Source organism: Vanellus vanellus (genome assembly GCF_965231255.1).
Source record: "Vanellus vanellus genome assembly, chromosome: 5".
NCBI lineage: Eukaryota > Metazoa > Chordata > Aves > Charadriiformes > Charadriidae > Vanellus > Vanellus vanellus.
This window is the reverse complement of record NC_138910.1, coordinates 1,945,332-1,963,662: the sequence shown is the minus strand read 5'-3', so window position 1 is coordinate 1,963,662 and position 18,331 is coordinate 1,945,332. Positions and strand designations below refer to the sequence as shown.

Below are 18,331 nucleotides of genomic sequence, written 5' to 3'. Positions count from 1 at the left end.
GTGACATAATCTTTGACCTGCAGCAGACAGGAAATCAAACCCAACAATTCATCCAGATGCTCGGATCAGCCTAATGTTTAGTAACAAGAAATGAAATAAAAGCAAAAGAAGATCATCCACCCTGGTTTGGCTCATGTCGTGTAAGGGGAGGTGTTCAAGCTACCGCCAGCCTGCCCTGCCTTTGGGAAGGAAACAAATAACATCAGGGGTCGTTGCAATTGCCACTAGTACAGAGAAAGCTTCTCGAGCCTTACTTCCAGCGGGCAGAGTCGTCGTAAAAGAGTTTCTGTACAAAAAATCCTCATTAATTCTTGGCATTCATGTCTGTGTGAAGAAATTTGCATCTGTTGAAGGGAAGCGATCTAAATCTAGGGCAGAATCCCATCTGTGCTGGAGATATTTTCTCTGCAGTGCAGCTCTCGAGTGCATATTCTGTGCCCGTTTAAACTAACACGGGGGGAAGCTCCGCGAGCGCCGGAGGGTGCGGGCTCTGCGTATCGCTGATGGCATCACTGAACAACGCGCCACTGACGTGCGGGATGGGGGAAGGCAGGAGGGCTGCGGCAGAGAGAGCGTGGTGTGCAGCCTGGGGCTGGGGCAGAGTCCCCACGGGGGGGGTCGCCTTGGCTTTTGGGAAGAGGACAGAGCAGGTACCTCTGACTTTGCCTATTCAGCTGGTCGTTGGTATGAGAATCCTCCAAGTGAACATCTCCAGGCTTCAAAACAGCAGTTTTCCTGGCTGCGGGCAGGTAGCGCCGTACGGGACGTCTGCAGCCCTCCTTGGGTTTCTGTGGGTCTTTTCCACCTCTTCAGAAGTGGCAAATACTGTTTTCACCTCAAACCTTCCTTTTTGGTGCCCGCACTGCTCTGCAGAGCAGGGGTGTGGTTGGGTGCCTGGAAAGCCGTGTGGGGAGCGAGAGGTGTAGTGGAGAGCATCTCGCAGCCCGCGGAGACTGCATGCAGGGGGCTGGATCCCGGGGAGATGGACCCACCGTGCTTGGGGGTCCCACTGCATTGCGGGGTATCCTTGCTCCCTGATTCTGTTTCTCTTTGCTCCCCAAGCAGTTAGAAATGCCGAATTCTGGCTTTATGGTCATCTTTTATTAGTTTAAGGAGAATTGCTCCCATTTGTTACAGCTGACAGCACTCTGTCCGGTGTTTAAAGGCATTCTGAAACGTAAGGACTTGATAAACCAGGCACTGAGGAGGACTTTTTCTTCTATCAGTGGCATGATAAAGATCTAAATATTCTACTTATTTAAAATGTAAAGGAAAATAATGTATGCAGCCTTTAGTAGTTTAAAACTGAGATAAGTCATTGTAAGAACAATCTCTGTGTGACTAGAAATGACTTTTAAATCGTTTTATTGCAGTGTTTTTCATATTTAGTGAAATGATTGGGTGGAAATACGCTAGTGCGGTGTGGTTACGCATTTTCCAGGCGACACTGGCAGTTGCTTCCACACTTCCCAGTTCAAGCTCAAGGTAGGGCTCCCAGTTGAAGGTTGCACTGCTCTAATTTTGTCTCGGGAAGGGAGATTTGGAAGACAAACGCATCCCCGAGCGCAGGGAGGGTATGTGGGCAGTGAGCCCGTCGGTGGGGACACACGGCTGACTCCCTGGCTGTCCCCATCCCGCCCCGGAGCAGCCGGACATGTCCCAGAGCCCAGGAGCATGCAGTGCAGCGCAGGACCCCATCCGAAGTGCTCGTGGGGGCTCGGGGCCAGCGGGGCCAGCCCCATGGTGCGGGGGGCAGCCTAGTCCTGTCCCGGGCCTGCGCCCCTCCTCGGGGTCTGCTCCCCAAAAGCCGGCTCCCGGGCTCTCGCCGCTCGCTGCTCTCAGACAAAACTAGGTCATGTCTCCTGCAAACCTGAAATCCGTCTGGAGTGCCCTGAGCTGATTTAGGCATTCATATGTATGGGGGGAAAAAAAAAAAAAAAAGCAGTTTGACTGAATTCTGCTTTGAATTTTGGGGTTTCTTTCATCTCGGCACTCCCGGAAAAATGAAAGCAAAGGGAAGTAATTGCTGAAGCCCGAGAGTCGCCGGCTCTCTGTGGGCAGGGAGGTTTGGCACCGCGCTCCGGCGCTCCCCGCGTGTTCCGCTCTCGGCCCATGCCGGGGCTGTGCAGCGGGGAAGGCTCCCGCGGGCGCACAGGCGGACACAGCCCGGGTGCCGCGGAGCTGGCACCGCTGCCCGGCACGCGGAACATCCTCGCTCCGTTTGTACGTTTAAAGTGAGAGAATTTGCAAGTGTGTCCTTTGTGCCAGTGAAGCAGTCAGAATAAAACAAGTCTGTTATTACTTGTTCATGTATTTATTATTAATCTTTACTATTATTATTATTAATCGTCATCTTCACTGATTTTAAAAGCTACACCTCTTTTTTAAACAAAATGAGTAGCATGGATTAGACAAGTATCTGCACGGTAGCATCCGCAATAAACAGGGCAACCCCCCAAACATGCTCCAAATAATCAGAGGACAGAAAGAGGAAACGAGTGCAGTGTGATAACACCAAAGCCATATCTAATACCCTCTCTGACGCTGCCCTGGAGCAGGCGCTGAGTGCGGGAGATGCTCAGAGCACTTGGCTTAGTGCGAGCAAGGCGGATGCCCAGTGATGTTTCTCCCGGTACGTGCTCCTGCTTCCAGCAGGATTTAGGCATCCTGATCTGAGGATTGCATCTTGCGTTTAACAGTTCTTGATGATTTTTTTCCTCTGTGAATTGGTGTAAGTGCTGTTGGAGCCCGTGCCGGGTTCTGGGCTCCGCAGCAGTGGTGCTGAAGAGCTCGCGCTCTCCGGAGCACTGTATAGAGGAGTGCCTCGAAAATTACCAGGTTTGCTTTGATCCTGTCACCGGGTAATTACATGTGATGCCACATAGTTCCCATGTTACGAGAAATAATGACAGATCATTCCCCGTTGACTCTCTCCGTGCCACTCAGACTTTCTCGGAGCGTTGGCGTAGTTCTCGGATGGAAAAGCCTGGGTCTGCTTGTCCCCTGGAAGCTCTCCCGTCCCCCAGCTCTCCTTCGCACCCTGCCTCGGCGTGCACGCGCGGTTGTGCTGTGAGTCATTGCTGGGTGCCAGTACTGGTTCCTTTAACTCCTGGTTAGGGACTGGCGTGAGAGCTAAGGATGCTGTAATCCAGAAGCCTTCCCCACTGCAGTTGTTTTCCCAAATTAAAGAGAAGAAAAGCCTTCCCGTGTGTGTTCTCCAGGCTGCAAAGGTGGCCCTGGCAAGCGTGAGGCCAGCTGCAGGTGTCTGAAGAAGCCTTCCTTTTACTGGAGGTTGTATTTACTGCAGCAGTCAAGCTTCATCTATGAATTTCCCTTTCCTCCCCCAGAGGAGTTGCTCTTTGCAGAGGAAATGTCAGAATTTGCACATCACTGCACGTGCATCACGTTGTTTTTCTTTCCGTCTTCCTATCGGCAGATTTTTATACTTTCTTCCTCCCGTTTTCAGGCCTGAGCGTGATAGTTGGAAATGCAAAAGCATTACTGTGGCTGCCCGGAGGTTTCGTTAGCCCCCGAGCCAGCGGGCCGCTGCCCTCTGCTCTCCGCGCTCACCGACGTTGTGTAAATCAGGAGCAAATCTCTGGATGCTGCAGCCCTGTGCCGAACTGAGACCCCGCCTGGACCTTCTCTCCCGGCTGTTCTTACTCTGTGAATTGGGGGAGCAGAACAAATAATGTGTTTTTCCAACCCCAAACACCACCCTTCACCTTCGCTGTCGGTGTTGCTGGTGGTGCCTCCGGCTGGGGCTGCTCGGGGGCTTTGCAGAGCCCCTCAGTGTCACCGGCACAGCCGGGGACCCCGCAGCCCCCCGCAGGTTGGCCGGGGCTTGTCCTGCAGCGTGCTGCTCCCGGGGCTTGCCAGGGCACCGCGGTGGCCCCACGGACACCGTCGCCCGACGGCAGCAGGTAGCGCATCACTGTCGAAAGAGTGTATTGGCCATAATCCTCTTGTTGCTTATTCAATTTCACATATATAAGAACGTATATGTATTTCACATGGCAGCCCGTCTCCTTGTCTCCAATTTCCTGTACACGGCTCGTGGAGCATGTTTTTTCTCAAAGAAAATAAGCAGTATCTCAGGAAAGAGCTGAAATGTGGTTTTCATTTATTATGCCATAGAAATGATAGGTTTAAAGATTTCCCTTTGTGTTTATTCCGTGTACTTACTTAATTGAATTCAAAGTTGATTTACCAGTTAAGGGTCACAATTAAAATAATTAATGTCCCTGTTTTGACAAAAGTTCTGAAGGGCGGTATTTTCCCCAAATAATTTGGAGGGCTTTCAGAAAGCTCAGCTGCGGAATAGAAGAGAGGCACCATTCTTAAAGGAGATGCAGCAGGAATGAATGCATTTGCTGATGTCTACGAATGTTCAGTTCCATTAAAAGCCCGCGCTGCGGCTCGTGCAGAGTGAAACGCACGGAAAAAAATCTGGAATCCCTGTGGTTGTGGGCAGCTCGTTCCTTCCCCGTTGCGTGTCACGAGAGGTGGAGGTGCCTGGCTCTGGTGGGTCGCGTTGTGGCCGGTGGCACCGGCTGTGCCGGGTGGAGGGACTGGGGCTGGCGCTGGCTGGGCAGCGGTGGCCAGCAGGCAGGCCTGGACTTGGGCACCTGCGGCTTCCTACGCTGCCAGTCTCAACAGCCCCTCACCTTTTCCCTGCGGTATTTACGTGTGCGTTGTCCGATGGTCATCTGCTCTGCAGAACCGAAAGACGTCTGCGTTTTCCCCCGGAGGAGGAATATTTCCATTCCTTTATTCTTACCGCCTAAAAATGGTCTTGTGCTTGATGAGAGCTGTTTTTGTTTGCAGGTATAACACCTTGCCAAGCCGAAGAACACTAAAAAATTCCAGATTAGTGAGTAAAAAAGATGATGTCCACGTCTGCATCATGTGTTTACGGGCCATAATGAATTACCAGGTATTTCCCTTTTTGTTCTGTCGGACCGTGTAACTGCTTTGTTGTCGGGAGGGGGGAGGAAAACGGTGGTGGTGAATTAAGGCAAAACTGACGCGGAAGTTTAGATTCTTGCTCGTTCTTAGGCAGGGTAGCTGGGAAGCAGTGTAACCCAGTCCTCGTGCCACCATGCACATGATTTAGTACAGTTGTGAAGACCATGTGCATATTGGGCAGGTTCCTGTTGGCAGTGATGGGCTCTGTTTGCACTAACTTACTAGACACGCGGCTACACAACCGAAGTTACAACTCATCTCAGGATTTAGTACTAACACTTAGGAAAGATGAGAATTTTTCAGAAGAGCTCTACACTGATGGAAAATCCAAGTGTTCACTCTTCTTCAGTGTTTATCACGGGGCGGTTGCAATAACAGCAAATCAAAGAATAAACCAGACCAAAGCTAATCTTATCGTGAGTTTCTTTTTTCTTCTGTGGGATGCCGTGATCATATGGCACGCCCAGGTACCTTCGGGGACTTGGGATTTTTTGCTAAAACAGTAACAGCTAAAAGTGCTTCAAAGAAAGGCTGTGGTGAACACCTTTATTACGAGTTGCGTGGTCATACGAGCTCTTTCTAACACGGCTGTGTATGTGAACTCTGCCCCTGGGGATACGGGCTCCCTGGGATTCACAGGGTGCCTAATAACCAATACAGCGTTTTCCAGAGCAATTCTTTGTTTCATTTTTGGAGAGCAAAGCCAGCAGTACTGCCGCAGTAACTGCGCGCTGCAGGCGCTCCATGGCAGCATGCGTGCCGGAAAAGGAGTCATTTTGGCTGCTGAATTACAAATTCCTCTTTAGAGGGTAAATGATGCACTTGATTGTCAGAATTAAAAGCAAGAGGGAGAGGAAAGGATGAGCAGAGGGGTTGGCAGTGGTGGAGCGGACCCTTTTTTGTTGGCTGACGTAGCCAAACCAGGGTGGTAGGTGGAAATGTGCTGTCTGACTTGGTAAACTCAACAATGTTTTATTCGGTTTACAGCGCTGTGAAGGACTGCCGCCAGATCTGGCCAGATACACGTAATTTGTTGGATTTTAAAAATAATAATTTCAGTCTCAAATCTGAAACAATATTTTCCCGTTCTCTTTTCAGTATGGATTCAATATGGTCATGTCGCATCCACATGCCGTTAATGAAATTGCACTAAGTTTGAACAACAAGAATCCCAGGTAGGCTGCACTTGCTTTTAGAGGGTTTAAGAAGTGGGTAAGTAAAGAGTATACGGAGAGGGATTTTCAGGGTTATGTTTATGCACAAACCTGTAGCAAACATCAGACTTCATTCTGAATCCGATTGAATCTGTGTAATGGTGCAAATAGATGAGCAATTGCCAGCTAGTTCTGTCGGGTTGGGGAGCTACTGACTCTTCAGCTGAAAGTTCACTCCTTAAGCACCGCGGCTCCATGGCAGTGCAAAGACGACCTTGCTGATAATGAGCAGCTTAGCGTGGGATTCTCCTGCGGAGTAGGAAAAAATTAACTAGACGTTGTCTGAGGGGTCCTTAGGCTTACATTTCTTTGAGAGGGGGTTTCATTCTTGTTCTGCGTGGGCTTGCCGGTCAGCCCCAGCGATAACGGCATAATGGCAGAGGGGAGCTGCAGGCGGCGAGGCTGCGTCCCCTCCTCTCCCCGCGCACCCCCGTCACCCTGGCAGCCGCTTCCAGCAAAGCCTGGAGCTGCAGACCTCTTGCATGTCTTAACGAAACCAAATGTGACACAGTGATGTTTGCAAGGAAAGGTAAAACTAGGGGATGAGACAAAACTCAACAGCACTATATGTATATATATAGCCTTTGCTTAGGCTGTCCGCTTGCCTTACAGTGCACTGCTTGAAATCTTGTCCTGATGGAACTGGGTACTTCATTCCTTTCTGTTCTTTATCCCAGCAAGCCTGGACACAGCATACCTGGGGAGGATATGGGAAGTTTAGTTTTTGATCATTTTTGATGTCCTGTGCCTAGAAATCAGGTGATAAGAGAGAGTGTAAGTTTTCATTTGTGTAAGAAATAGGTTACTTCGATTTCTGTTTATTTAAAAAAAAAAGCCTTCGAATGTGGCTTACCTTAATGTTAGTGCTGTTCAAAACCTATTTTCTTTTTGGTTTAACCCCATCACGATTTTTTGAAGAAAGCAGAGGTTGGAGTGCTTAGGGCTGTCTGAGACGTGCAAAAAGGGAAGCGATGCTGCAGAGCTGCTCCCGTCCCCAGACCTTGCCCGCGGCGGCGCTGAGTGCTGCAGGAGCGGGTGGAGGATGGATGTGGGGACTCCATTTCCTCTGGTTGTGCCCAGACAGATGCCACTGACACAGCCATAGCTGTCCTTTCCCCGTCCCCACCCCAGATGTGTAGGTGCACGCTCCGGCCAGCATCGGAGGCGTGGGCATCCCGTGGGCTCTGTGCTCAGAGATCGCCCTCCCCTCTCCCACAGTCACGGTTCATAGCCCGCCCTTGGAGGGGGTATCGCTGAAGATCTGTAGTAAGAACCCCTTGATCCTGTCTGAAAGAGCGTGGATTTTCTTCTTGTGGCAGGAAAAAAAAATTGATGAGTAAGAATTGAAAATGATACATTTAAAATTTCCTAGGCAAGTGAACATTTTATCTGGTTTCCAAAGATAACCTTGACACTTTGAAAGCCAAAAGGTATTTCTTTTTCTGTAACATCTGGTTTGAGTCAATGCTTTGGCATGAGACTAATTTTATATGTGTCTGCATGATTTTAATACCTGCTCAGAGCTCATCTGGCCATAAAGTCCGGTTGGTGCTTTTGCCTTATGTGAACCCGGTAAGAAAGTACTGGGGATTATTTATATTAGAGTTAGACTGAGTCTGTTGCATGCTTTTCTTTCGGTAATCTGTTGTCTTCTCTCATTAATGTGCCTGTGTTAGCACTGCTGTCAATCAGTTGCCCATATTTCCGATTTGAGAGGGGAAAGATGTGCTAAGGCATCCTATATTCACTTCAGAGAACCACGTCGGGTTTTTTTTGCGTGTGTGTGTGTGGCTATGAATAATACAAATTATCATAGAAAATAATTCAGATTTGTATCGGGCAAAATACAGATTTGAATTATAAGCGCGTTCAGTAAAAATTGGGCTGAGAGGGAGCGGGCTGCGTTGCGGTGGAGCCGGCTGCTGATGGCTGCCGTGCGGTGGTGCTGCCTTGGGGGAGGCTGCCTCCGCTCCGCGCTGGTGCCGGTGGGCTCTGCGGGAGCCCAGGCTGTCGAAGGCAGGGGAGGTCTGCCTTTGCCAGAGCTCTGCAACTGCCACGGGTTTGCTTTGAATTTCCTCCAGCGTTTGCGGTTTAAATTTTTGCATGTTTTGAGATGTGTTAAAACGGGGGAAAACTGCATGATCCCGGGAGAGTCGCAGTTCCCTGGATCAGGCGATGCCCAGCATTAAACGTCTTGCAAGTTTACTGGTTTCAAGAGATTAAAAATACGCAGGATGTGAACTGCGTCTCCCAGTGTCTCCACATCCATTTTGCAGACGGGTAGAAAGAAGGTGGTTCGGGCATGGGGTGGTCATTCACTGTCGCCGTTTCTTTTCTTCGCAGGACAAAGGCCCTCGTCTTAGAACTTTTAGCAGCCGTTTGTCTCGTCAGAGGAGGGCATGAAATCATTTTATCTGCGTTTGATAACTTCAAGGAGGTATGTTATTCTGCTGTATTGGAATTTGGTGTGTATGTTGATATTACTCTTACTATTAGCTAGATCTTTCTCATTCAGCCAAATTTCCTAGAGTAAGGATTTTCCGTAAACTGCAGATATTCCATAAGTCACTTTGAGCTGCAAAGTAGACTGTTGATGCCATCATTTTCTTCATGTTTGTGTAAAAGAGCCATAATCCCAATAAGATGAATCCAGACTGTGGATTGCTCCCTTTGCCTTTTGGTCAGTCGAGCTGTGTCCCTGGAGTGCAAAACTAAGGGAGATCTTGAGAGCTTTACTGCAGTTGTTCTGTCTCTGGAACCACCAGGAACGGTGTGTCAGATCTCCCGTTTTCAGAGCCACGTACGCAAGCCCTTAAAATGTAAAACTCCTGGTTTTACTGTCAGTAGGGATTTTATTTGTGAAGAAATTACAAAATAAAGTCTCTGACTACTGAAATGAATACAGGTATTCCAGTTGGCTCAAGTGGGGCAGAAGAGTCATTCAGAGGTGTATACGTTCAAGCATCTCACGTGTTTGCGTACCGTGGTTAATGGGATTTGAGAACATTGTTCAGAAGCACTAGTGGGGGAATCAAGTCCTAGAAGGCTGCTGTTCTTGTTTATTTTGAGTATTGGATGTATGTGTGGATTTATTATCAAAGAAATGAATCTAAACTTTCCAGCTCAAAAATTGTTAAGACTCGATGGGTCCCAACTGGACTACGTATGAACATGTCGCGTGTTTTTCCGTAATGCCGCTGTTGCTGTAAGTAGGCTAATGCTGATGATCAACAAGCCAAGTTGTTAATTTTTTTTAGGTTTTGTGTTTTTGGAATTATTTCTGATGGAGAGATACCAATCTCTGATTTCCATCCACTGTAAATATTTGCACATTGTAGACAAATAACTGTATTTCTGAGGTGCTCATCGTTATGCAGAGCCAGAGCAAAGGGGTTGAGGTAACCATCTCCAGCGTGGGCCCGTTGTGGAAACCTCAGCTCTGCGAGACCAGACCTGTCCTGGGCGTGAGCTGTGTTGTGTCCGTAGAGCTGCCTGAGGACAGAGGTGACGGGAAAGGCCCAGCTGCTGGCGAGGCTTCCCCGGCTGGGATGTGGAAGTGGAGTTGGCCACGGAGAAAGCCTTGCTCCTGGGTTCCACTAGCGCGAGGGACGGTCAGAGTATGGAAATAAGACAGGACGTTTCCAACTGGGGAAAGGTCTGCAGTGCTGTAACGTGGGCACAGAACTGGAACTGGGAGTTGTGGTTCGGTTCTTTCATTTATTCATCGGTAGCCGTGGGCAAGCTGCCGGTATCCATGTCTTTAGTGGCACCTTTGTGAAATGAAGGAATCACGGAAGCAAATGCAGATGAGAGTGTTATGAAGAACAATTGGGTAATATGAGAGAAGTGCTTTAAACAGGAAAAGCGCTGTAAACATGCAAAGTACGTTATTATTCCAGGCTTAAATTCTTCTGGCTTTTTACTACTCTGTTATAGAAGAAGTATGACTCGTTAGGGAGGACGGTGTGAGGGACTACGGGTAAGTCGAGCAAATGACTACAGCCGAAATACCCCTGGTGGGGCTGGTCTGCAGGGCGCGTTACACCGGCCCTTTGCATGTCACGGGGAAGGATGGGTAAAGTCCCATTTGCTTTCTTACCTTCCTGACATCTTTCGTCGAAGTTTTGCTCCTTCGTTGTCTTCCAGGTGCTCTGTCGTCTCTCTTTTCTCCTGCTGACATTCAAAAATTCCTACGGAACACATTCAGTTTGTCTGCCAGTGTTTATTTCTTCCATTCCTGTTCGTGTTTGATCAAATCCTTTGCTCCAGTGGAACTGTTGGATGTTGCGGGTGAAGGGGGTGTGCGAGGAGGGGATTTTACCTTTCTCAGGTCTGCATTTATCTGTTCTTCTCTTTCTCCAATTACGCTGCTTATTTCTTGCTCCGTGCTGTTGTTTTCCGGTTTCCTCCTGGGCAAGTTTTCAGCAATGGTTTCAAGTCTTCGTGTTTATAACTTACTCAACTGGTATATTAAAAATCTCTGAGTTGCTGACATGTGAAGTACCCAGGGTTAGATTTCTGGCAGTATACTTCCAATTTAAATTGCTGGAAGCTCAATAATATTTGTGTGGCTTCTGTAACTATGCGTTGCAGGGCTGCCGCAGCTCCTCTGTGGTTCTTTCATCAGACACTGTGTGCATATTTAGGACAGATTAGACTCGTCGAACTAGATCTCTGCCACTCTATCTCCTTGCCATAAAATAACTTCAAAAGAAACCTGAACTCCCGCCTAACACTCGCCCTGTAATAAAGTCAGTTGGGAAAACAGGATATTTCGGACCAAATTCTGCTCTCATTTACATGAGGATGAACATCAACTATTTCATTAGGCTTTGAGCTTCGCTCTCATGTAAATGAGAGCAGAATTTGGTTCTCAGGGTCTGACTGAGCCAGAAAACCTCAGTTGATCTGAATCTTGTCAAGAACTCTTTTTGAAAATGACTTTTCATTTGAAAATGATCCTTTTTCTGGCTGGGCTCAGGATGTTCGAATGGAGGGCGGCTTGTTTTGCTAAGCTGTCTCCTGACAATTGCTCTTGTCCCTTATTTCATCTGAAAGCATTGATTCCCGTGCGCGGGTTGTGTCTCTTGCAGGGGACCCGGCTCTGTGCGCTGCACGCGTAGCCCGGTGCTCGCTTTTCAGCACAGGGTTAACATGGTGTTGAACAGGTCACTTCCGAACATAGAAGCACGAGGATATTTCAAAGCCACCAAGAAGGTACAACAAACCAGGAGCTCGAGATGAAACTGAATAAAGCAGAACTCAAGAGGAAAAGAAGATCCAGAGCCGTTGTTACTGATGGGGAGCGGAGAGGCGGTGGGGATGGATGGGCGGGAAGGCGGGTGTTTAATGCAAAGTTCGTTAGAGCTGAGGAAACCAGGCTCCCCGCAGCCGCGCTGGCGGTGGGAAACACCAGTTCCCTCTCTAAAGACCAGTGAGGGGCAGAGCTGTTGAATAATTTTGTTTTTTTTTAAATTTTGCCGAAACGGAGGAAGCAGTTACAATGAAATCCTCGTCTGTATTGTACGGAATGAATCAGGAATTTCAAGGGAGACCTCAGCATTACTTTCTCATCCATCTTTGTATTTTTCCTTCGTGTTCTCTGTAGTGTTGAAGGAGTTTGCATGTTGAGTACAAGCAGGGGATGGCTTAGGTCAGTCTCTCGTAGTGCACGTGTCTGCCTCCTGCAGCCTGCTCCGCGTTTTGGGAACTATTCAGCATTGACAGAATGGCAACTTCCAGCTCTGCGAGAGAGAAATGTCCCAAACGTTCACGCACCTTCTGGGTTCGGTCATTCCGTCGAGGCCAGTGCAGACATTGAGTGAATCGTCCCCAATTTCCAGCCTCAATTCAGCTCATTGGTTTTCATGAGGTCTCTATTTGGGCTAAACAGGAAAGAAAGTTCAAATTGAACTGCCAAGACCCTGTCCCCGCTTCTTCCTGGGCAAGGTGGATTTTTACACCATCCTGTGTTTCTCTTTTCAAAAACATTACTTTCATAACTCTCATTGCTTTTGAAGTCAGCTTAGCCCTCAGCACAGGAGAGACACGGGGCTGTTGGAGCGGGGCCAGAGGAGGCCCCGGAGATGCTGGGAGGGCTGGAGCCCCTCTGCTGGGAGGACAGGCTGGGAGAGGTGGGGGGGTCAGCCTGGAGAAGAGAAGGCTCTGGGGAGACCTCAGAGCCCCTTCCAGTGCCTAAAGGGGCTCCAGGAGAGCTGGGGAGGGACTCTGGATCAGGGAGGGGAGCCATGGGATGAGGGGGGACAGTTTTACCCTGAAAGGGGGGAGATTTAAACGAGATATTGTGAAGAAATTGTTGGCTGTGCGGGCGGTGAGCCCCTGGCGCAGGTTGCCCAAAGAGGCAGGAGATGCCCCATCCCTGGAGGTGTTCAAGGCCAGGTTGGACGGGGCTGGGAGCAACCTGATCTAGTTGAAGATGTCCCTGCTCATGGCGGGGTGTGGGACTAGGTGGCCTTTAAAGGTCCCTTCCAGTGCAAACTATCTGTGGTTCTGTGAAGTCCAGGTGCTGCTTCACCCCTATGGCAAGATGAGCCACAGCTGCTCAGCAAAGTTCGTACTTGCAGGATGATCAGCTCCTGGTTATGAGGAGCTACATGAGCCAGGAGGGCCAGCACATGCTTTGGTTTGGCTGCAGCCGCTCTCGGTGTCGTCAGGCCTCAGCCAGCTTCTGCAAGGCCCTGGAGCAGGAGGGGTGTGAGGAGGTTGGGGGGTGGTGGAGGCTGGAGGCCGCTGCTCGGCGGGAGCAGGGCTTTGCCCTCGCCTGCGGCAAGCGGCTCTGGGTGTGCTTCGGCCACCTGCACGCCGCAGCTGGAAAACTTCCTTCTTCTGAGTGATGCTTGACTGAATTCTGCTGTATTTATGGGAAACAGTTTGGAGTTACTGTGCCACAGGTAAGCCATGGGAATAGCTGGGGTGTTTGGCTGTTCCCTTAGATTTTCGACGCGTTCTGGCCTGTTGCCGGTTCTGTTTGCAGCCACCTCTTATTCCCAGCACCCCGCACCGAAGGCAAATGCTGCGTGAATGGCATATCAGAGCCTTGGCTGGGGGAGCCCCTCGGCACGGCCACGACCCTTGCCTTTACCCGCTTGCCAGTGGGCTTCCTTAGCAGCGTTCCCGGCCCTTTGTGCTTGTTTCCATGGATTTGTGAGAACTGGCTACGCGGTTTTATCCGAGTTGCCTGGGATTTGTGTAGCAGGACGAGCAAATGCACTCCAGCAGAATGCCAGGGGAAGAAAAGGAGAGGGGAGTTAGCCGCAAGACAGCTTTGGGGGAGCTCCGCGGGTCACAGACCAGATGCTGAGAGCTTGTGCCCCATTTAAATTAAAGCAGGCTGAGTGCGCTGTTGGAAAACAAGGTATATTTTCCTAATGCTTATTCAGAGTCGTTAGTTCATTTTAATAGTGTGATTACATGTGTGGGTATACAGAGAATTAAACTGCTGTCTTTTACTGCCAATAATAAAACTTTGTTTTACTATTATTTCATTGCTTACTCCCCTTACTGTTTCCTGGAGATGCTGTTTGGAATTTGCAAAGGCGCGTTGCGCGGGAGCTGACAGGTCGGTGTCCTGGTGAATCTGCCCGTGGCCACCAGAAATGGCGCAAGCACGTGGCTCCTGACACGCTTCTGCTCACTTTGCACAGATCTGGTGTGGGGACGGTGCTGCTTAAACCACAGCATCGCTGTGCCGTGGTGCCTCAAGCGAGCATCATTCTGAAGCTGCTATTTCTCTCTGTTGTTTCTGACATCTTGCCGTAATCAAAATGCTTCCGTTCATTGCTGCCTTGTCAAGGAAGGATGTTTGCACGTTGATGAGATTCTACAGATTGAGTAGATCTTTTAATCATCAGTGCCGTTGGCCGGATACTTCTAATGTACTTGTGTGCAAGAGTGAATTGCATAGGAAGTGTTTTCCTGCAGTTGATAGTGGTTGGAAGATGAAGAGCTGGGAAAAACAATAAGGGGATAACCAAGCCTGCTATTCTCGTGCCGAGATTTCTACGGTGGGGTAAAGATGTCTTCAGCAGGTTGAAAACCCAAATGCTTTCTGTACTGATGGCAGCTGTAGTTTGTCACCTGCACCCTGCCAGCTCTTTGTCCAGGAGGTGTGAAACAGCGCGTGGGAAAATTCACCTTTCCGTGTGGCTGGCATTTTGAATTGGGGAAGAAATATGTTTTAAATGTAGCAAAATATTCAACAGGAAAATTGTGAAGCACTCAACTCCACTGCTGATGCGTGTGACGGGGATAAGGAGCGGCTGATCGCTGGCTGGCCCTGTCTGCAGGGCAGCTGGGGACTCTCCGGAGGATGGACCGCAGCGTGTGGTGTCTGCCCGCTCAGTCACAGCGAGTCGGGCTCCGGCTCACACCTTGGCAGAGCAATCTTTCTCTTTTCTGATCCAAGTGCCGAAACCCCGTGTTGCTTTGCATCTCTCTTGGAAGTGCAGCTCATAGAGGAGTTTCTGCTCTCCCGGCTGACCTGTGCTACATTCTGCTGAAGACCAGTGTACCTGTTAACTGGGGCAGCTCTTTCCCAGAGCCCCCTCCCAGGGAGTCTGAAGTGAGCATGGATGGGGACCTACCCTGATGGAGACATGTCTCAGGCTCCTTGGGGACCAGCTCCGAACTGCGCTATGGGTTAGGTTTGCTTCATGGTAAAGTTTCTTACAGTTGTGCGTTCCTAGCAAAAGTTACATAATGCTTTCCCCATTATATATACCCATACTATATATATGAGCCAGCAGTGTGCGATCACAGCCCAGAAGGCCAACCGTATCCTGGGCTGCATCAGAAGTGTGGCCAGCAGGGCGAGGGGGGGGATTCTGCCCCTCTGCTCCACGCTGGTGAGACCCCACCTGGAGTACTGCGTCCAGCTCTGGAGCACCCAACATAGGAAAGACACGGAGCTGTTGGAGCGGGGCCAGAGGAGGCCCCGGAGATGCTGGGAGGGCTGGAGCCCCTCTGCTGGGAGGACAGGCTGGGAGAGGTGGGAGGGTTCAGCCTGGAGAAGAGAAGGCTCCAGGGACATCTTATTGTGGCTTTCCAGTGCCTAAGGGGGCTCCAGGAGAGCTGGGGAGGGACATTTTGCAAGGGCATGGAGTCATAGGATGAGGAGTAATGGCTTCAAACTGGAAGAAGGTAGACTTAGATTACATATTAGGAAGAAATTCTTGGCTGTGGGGGCGGTGAGCCCCTGGCGCAGGGTGCCCCGAGAAGCTGTGGCTGCCCCATCCCTGGAGGTGTTCAAGGCCGGGTTGGACGGGGCTGGGAGCAACCTGGGCTGGGGGGAGGTGGCCCTGCCCAGGGCAGGGGGGTGGGACGAGGTGATCTTCAACGTCCCTTCCAACCCAAACCATTCTATGATGCCATATATCCACACCCCCCCCCCCCTTTGACTCATGGGTTAGTTTTAAGGCACTTTTGCTTGCAGTCAGAGCCAGAGTCTCTCAGCCCATTTGTCTTTAGGCACAGAAAACATCATTGAGAGAGCCTGGAGGCAGAGGTTTTAGCGCACCGTATATCCCCAGAAATACCCGAATTAGCCTAATTCCCACGGGGCTGGGGCAGCACCGCGGGGCAGCCCTGGGCAGAAGGCAGCGACACCTCCCATAGTCCCACCGCCCGCAGTAAACCCCTTCCCCAGCTCTGAGCCCACACGTATGGTGGCACGCTGTCACGGCGTTGCCAAGCCTAAATGAGGATTCCTCAGAGCGAAGGCCCAGAAATCATGCGGGCAGGCGAACTGTGGGCAAGGTTATAAAATCTGATGAGAACATCCAGAAATAGAAATAACACAAAAGTTCTAGGTTGACAGAATTCAAGCTTGCTGAGGCAGCGAGTGCAGAAAGCTGTTTTCCAACTCGCTTTATAGCCTTGCTTCAAAATTGGAAATTTTTATGGCATTTCTAGTTAGCTGTTTTATTTACGTGGTTTACATGTTTTCAATTTTCTGAAAGCATAGCAGCCAATAAACAAAAAGCTTCAGTAAATTTACAGATATGTTGAAAAAAATCACTACCCAACAGCGCTAATGTGATTGCATAATGAAAACAGAAATTTGGGGTTGTTTTGGTTTGGTTTTTTTTTTTTTTTTTTGCAAATATTAATTTCCTTGGCTTTAGTGAAGATCTGAAAATGACAGTTTTTGAATATACTTCACAGCACTGACTGAGCATTTTAAGGAGCACACTCTTAGATCCTTATGCAGCTTTTCGTTAATCATTTTAAACATAGGAGAATTTACTGTAATAACAACTAAATATTTCTGGGAAAAGACCAGAGGACTCTACCACTCTTTTTTTTGTTGTTGTTTTTTTTTTTTTCTTAAGCACAATAGTAGTTTTCAAATGGATCCAAACCAAGGAGGCAAAAGAATTGCCTGGGATCTGTAGTGAGACAGAAAGCCAGCCAGGAATAATCCTGACTCTCTGCAGGGAACGCTTCCTGACTTTGGCTCTCATCCAGCAAAGCAGTTAAATTGCTTATTATACACGCATATACTGGAATAATTGAATTTGGTAAGGTGAGCGTATGCTTCTCTGTACGGGAAATAATTTTAGTATTTAAAAATAAAAACAGAATTGAGGTGTTTTTCCTAAGGTGAACCATACCTTTCAAGAAACCAGCTTGTTTTGCTCCAAGAGAAGAATCATAGAATCATTCTGGTTGGAAGGGACCTTTAAGATCATCAAGTCCAACCAGCAACCCAACACTGCCAAACCCACCACTAACCCACGTCCCTCAGCACCACGTCTGCCCGGCTGTTAAATCCCTCCAGGGATGGCGACTCCACCCCTTCCCTGGGCAGCCTGTGACAGTGCTTGACAACCCTTTCCGTGAAGAATTTTTTCCTAATATCCATCCTAAACCTCCCCTGGTGCAACTTGAGGCCGTTTCCTCTTGTCCTGTCGCCTGTTCCTTGGGAGAAGAGACTGACCACCCCCTCACTACACCCTCCTTTCAGGGAGCTGTAGAAGAAATGCCAAAAAATAAATGGGAATTTATATAATCCAGAAAACTTTGGGGAAGCTCATCATGTGGTGGTTATTCCAGCGTCTGTACTTCCCCACGTACTGGGGAGAGAAGAGCTGGCCTGACTTGTTGGAGACCAGGAGATGGGAGAGGAGCGGAGTCCGGCACGCCGGCGCTCCCTCTTGTTTTAACATCAGTTTAATTGACTTATGTGTTTGCCGCTCTGCAATATCTGTCAGGTGAGAAGAATTGCGGTCCCCTCTGCGTGGCCTGGTGATGAGTGTTAACGCCACGCTTACAGATCCTGCGTCCGGTAGCGAGCTGAGGGGGGGGCGAGGGGGGGGGGGGGGCATGGCAAATGGACTTCATTGTTCACCTCCATCGGTTTTCACCCTGGCAAAGTGAGACCATATTGTTCAGCCCTCCATTTTCACAATGCTTAATTCAGAGTCAGATTTCTCTCTTTGAGTCGTGAATGGCGGCGCTGAAAACAGCAGTTCTGAATTATTTTTACGGGCCGTTATAATAACTCCTCGCTAGGAGAAACTCTTCGCAAGCGCTGGGAAATGTAAATGCATTTGTTGTCTTTTGCACTGCGGCAGTATTTTGAGAGTGCCTTAACCCTGCTGGTAGAGACGTAAAAGGTATTTTAACCTAGTAAGTTTTAAATAACTGTTTACTTAACCAGTAACTTATGGGAAAACTGATTTTTTTGTTCTTCAGCAAACTGCAAAAATGTCAGCATGATCCGTCCAAACAAAGTGCTCCTGTGGAGCCGGTGGTGGGATCTGCTGATGACAGTGGGCTGTTGTGGGGGAGAGAAAGCCATCATTGTGCCGCTGGACAAAGGAGCACAGACAGGAGAAACGGTTCACAAAGGGTCCCATGAATTTTTGGGTTGCATATACATCAGGCTATTTATAACACCACATCCAGTATGGGCCGTGTTCATCTACGCAGCACATGTTTGCTGTGAAACTGTGCTGCCGCTGCTCGCTCTTACGGAACTCAAAAACTTATTGAAGGAGGAGGGAGCGGCTTCAAACAACCTCTGGGCAACGCGTGGTTTGGTGGTCATTTTAACGTTTGCCTTGACAGCAAATGTCCTGTATTGATTGCAAAGCCTTCCCTAAGGTTTAGGTCTTTTAAATGTGGTC

The 18,331-nt window shown here is 49.2% G+C and overlaps 1 protein-coding gene across 2 annotated transcripts in view; it reads left to right on the top strand.

Moving 5' to 3' along the window:
- FMNL2 (formin like 2) overlaps positions 1–18,331 on the top strand; it is a gene marked incomplete at both ends in the record, with an annotated part of 157,673 nt that overhangs the window by 106,088 nt on the left and 33,254 nt on the right. For both annotated transcript variants that reach the window (XM_082483957.1, XM_082483956.1), the window contains 3 exons: positions 4,828–4,936; positions 6,067–6,143; positions 8,526–8,619. In XM_082483957.1, coding sequence (XP_082340083.1) covers positions 4,828–4,936; positions 6,067–6,143; positions 8,526–8,619 — 280 coding nt within the window. The remainder of the gene's footprint in view (positions 1–4,827; positions 4,937–6,066; positions 6,144–8,525; positions 8,620–18,331) is intronic.